General features: G+C 37.4%; 1 protein-coding gene across 1 annotated transcript; it reads left to right on the forward strand.

The window, feature by feature from the left end:
- Positions 1 to 2,210: 2,210 nt before the first annotated feature.
- Positions 2,211 to 3,155, forward strand: LOC118547793 (olfactory receptor 13D1). The gene has a single exon (XM_036111450.2). The coding sequence runs from the start codon at positions 2,211 to 2,213 to the stop codon at positions 3,153 to 3,155; it is 945 nt and encodes a 314-aa protein (XP_035967343.2).
- Positions 3,156 to 3,406: the final 251 nt, after the last annotated feature.

Genomic DNA, 3,406 nt, shown 5'->3' on the forward strand with positions numbered 1-3,406 from the left:
ATTTTTGTTTTTCTATTCTATTGTTGGATGTTTTCATGAAAAATATTAAGTAATAATAATAATAATGCATCTTTGAATGACTTTTAGAGACATAGCTCCAGCATCTCACTATTTGAAATTATGTTGACCAACAGTTTAAGAGAGAGAATCCTTATCATCTTAGTGATTTATCCTCTGAGGTCTAGACTACTAAGAGGTTTTATCAAGAATGACTGTTATGTTTTATCATTGCTTTGGGGCATCTAGTTAGATGACAATATTTTATTTTTATTACCTGTGTAGTATATTAAACGGATAGATTTCCAAGCATTAATTTAGAATTTCATGCATTAATAAAAATAAATGACATCATTTTAGTATGTATCTTGATATACTTATTATTCTTTGCATATGCATTCATAAATGGGATTGATCATAGTTTTACTCTGACAGTTCTAGGTAGAAAAGCAATTTTAGTTTGATAAAATAATTTGCAAAGTGTTCCATAACTTTTTCACATTGGAGCATGTTATAGAGCACATTAATTATTTGTTTCTCAAAAGTATAAAATAACTATCATAAGCATTTGGCATCCAGTGTCAATTTTGAAAGTCTAATACTCACAATGAGACCCCTATTACACATCACAGTATATGGCCACAGTATGTGTTGAATAGATGAGTAAATGAGAAAAAAAAAAAAAAAAAGCATGGGGTTCTGTGACAGCACATAGCAGGGACATCCTACTTACACCAGAAGGTAAGAAATTTTTCCTAGAAAAGATAGATATATAAGTTGGGAGAAGCCCTTCCAGCTTAAAACACAGCATATGCAAATGCATAAAGAAGAGTGTAGTATTTTCGGGAAAGGAGAAGAAATTCAGCACCGCCATTTCATAGCATTGAGGATATCAGTAGTGGCTTCAGAATTTCTACATTAGGGGCGCCTGGGTGGCTCAGTCATTAAGCGTCTGCCTTCGGCTCAGGTCATGATCCCAGGATCCCGGGATTGAGCCCTGAATCGGGCTCCCTGCTGAGCGAGAAGCCTGCTTCTCCCTCTCCCACTCCACCTGCTTGTGTTCCCTGTCTTGCTGTGTCTCTCTCTGTCAAATAAATAAATAAAAATCTTTCAAATTAAAAGAAAAAAGGAATTTGTGAGAGATAATCTAGTCTAGTGGTTAACAGGGCTGACTTTGGAGCTAGACAACAGGATTTTGGATTCTGTGTTTAGCATTTATTATCTCTGTGATTTTGTGAAAATTACTTAAACTTTGTCTCTGTTTCCTCCCCTTGAAAATTAGGAATAAAGAATGTTATGTAGAGTAATACTGAAGATTAAATGAGTTAATACATTCAACAGTGTAATGTGCTTACAACAAAGTGCAATAGAAATTAGCCATTATCAGTTCAGTCCATATGAGAGTCTCATTGCCAAAAATCAAAATAGAAGACCTGGATATTCATTCCAAATATCAAATACAAAAATTGAGAAAAAGTACATATTAAAGTACTCATAAAATGATATGAACTTACCTAGAAAAACACAAAATACGCATCTAAGAGGTAAATGGTAAAGAAAGAAAAAACAGAGCACTGAAAAACTACAGAAATTAGGAAGAAAAGCAAGTGACTTACAGGAGGACAGATTCCAGACCCTGATTTCTAGACTCTTACCAGACATATTGGAACCACCTAATATGCATGCTACTTTATAGTTATCTAATTTAATTTAATTCTCACAATAAACTGCCAAAGAGTTATAGCTTCCCTGCCCTCTACCCCCAATTTCACTAGTTGAGATTAGTAGCTGAGCTTCAAACAGTTAAGTAACTTAAAATAGTCATACTGAGGACAAGTGTCATGGTACTAAATATGTATGATATTTCAAATTACATCCAGCTTTATTAGAATGCAGTTACATTTCAAAATATTCTTTAATAAAGAGATTCTTATGTATCTACATTTGAAAGCAGTCTGTCCCTAAACTTTTTTCATTAGAGGCCTGAAACTTTCCAGCACAATTCTCAGCTTTCGCAGTTGTGTGAGCCTCAGTAGCACTGATCTCTCAGTTCCTGTTCCATCATTAATAAAATTAATACAATATCCCTATCCTTGCTGATTCCAGAGGCTAAGAATAAGTAACAGAAGTGAAAGTGATTTGATAAATCTACATCAGAAATTTGTATTTCCTGAGTCATGTCCTTTTCTCAAGCCTTAAGGTGACACGGACACATGAAGATGGGGAATTACTCAGCTGTGACTGAATTCTTTCTGGTGGGACTTTCCCGATACCCAGAGCTCCAGCTTTTTTTGTTCATGCTCTGCCTCATCATGTATGTGATAATTCTGCTAGGAAATAGCCTCCTCATTATTATCAGCATACTGGATTCTCGTCTCCACACCCCCATGTACTTCTTCCTTGGAAACCTCTCATTCCTGGACATCTGTTATACATCATCATCCATTCCTCCGATGCTCATCATATTTAGCTCTGAGACAAAATCCATCTCCTTCATTGGCTGTGCTCTGCAGATGGTTGTCTCCCTTGGGTTGGGTTGCACTGAATGTGTCCTCTTGGCTGTGATGGCCTATGATCGGTATGTGGCCATCTGCAACCCACTGAGGTACCCCATCATCATGAACAGAGTGCTTTATGTGCACATGGCTGCATGGTCCTGGATCATAGGCTGTCTGAATTCCTTAGTGCAAACAGTCCTGACAATGGTGTTGCCTTTCTGTGGGAATAATGTCATCGACCATCTTTACTGTGAGATCCTGGCCCTTCTTAAACTCATCTGCTCAGATATTTCCATGAATGTGCTTATCATGACAGTGGCAAGTACTGTTTTATTGGTGATTCCTCTGCTGTTAATTTTCATCTCCTATGTTTTTATCCTCCGTTCCATCCTTAGAATTAATTCTGCTAAGGGGAGAAAGAAAGCTTTTTCTACCTGCTCAGCCCACCTGACTGTGGTTATCTTATTCTATGGTTCAGCCCTTTTTATGTACATGAAGCCCAAGTCAAAGGACACCAAAGTATCTGATGAAATCATTGGACTGTCTTATGGAGTGGTAACCCCGATGTTGAACCCCATCATCTACAGCTTGAGGAATAAGGAGGTGAAAGAGGCTGTGAAGAAAGTCCTGAGCAGATATCTGCATCTGTGGAAAATATAAAAGGTCTTCAGGCATGTGATATCCTCAGTGTGAGACCAGATCAGATCTTTTGTGTTCACAGATGAAGTCACCGAACCCAGTGTTAAGAGAACTTATCTGCTCGTAAGTCCAAATACAGGACTTAACGTTCTTTTCAACACAGAATTCTCATGTAAGCCTTCTGAATAGTGTCAAGTCTGCAGTTTCTAGTTGTATGCAGCTCTGCCATTTGGTCCCATACAGGGCACATGGCTTTTCCTCAAAATAAACCT

This window comes from Halichoerus grypus, chromosome 14, assembly GCF_964656455.1.
Source record: "Halichoerus grypus chromosome 14, mHalGry1.hap1.1, whole genome shotgun sequence".
Lineage (NCBI taxonomy): Eukaryota > Metazoa > Chordata > Mammalia > Carnivora > Phocidae > Halichoerus > Halichoerus grypus.

Coding starts and splice junctions, on each gene's coding strand:
- LOC118547793 (XM_036111450.2), top strand. CDS start 2,211: ATGAAGATGGGGAATTACTCAGCTGTGACTGAATTCTTTCTGGTGGGA.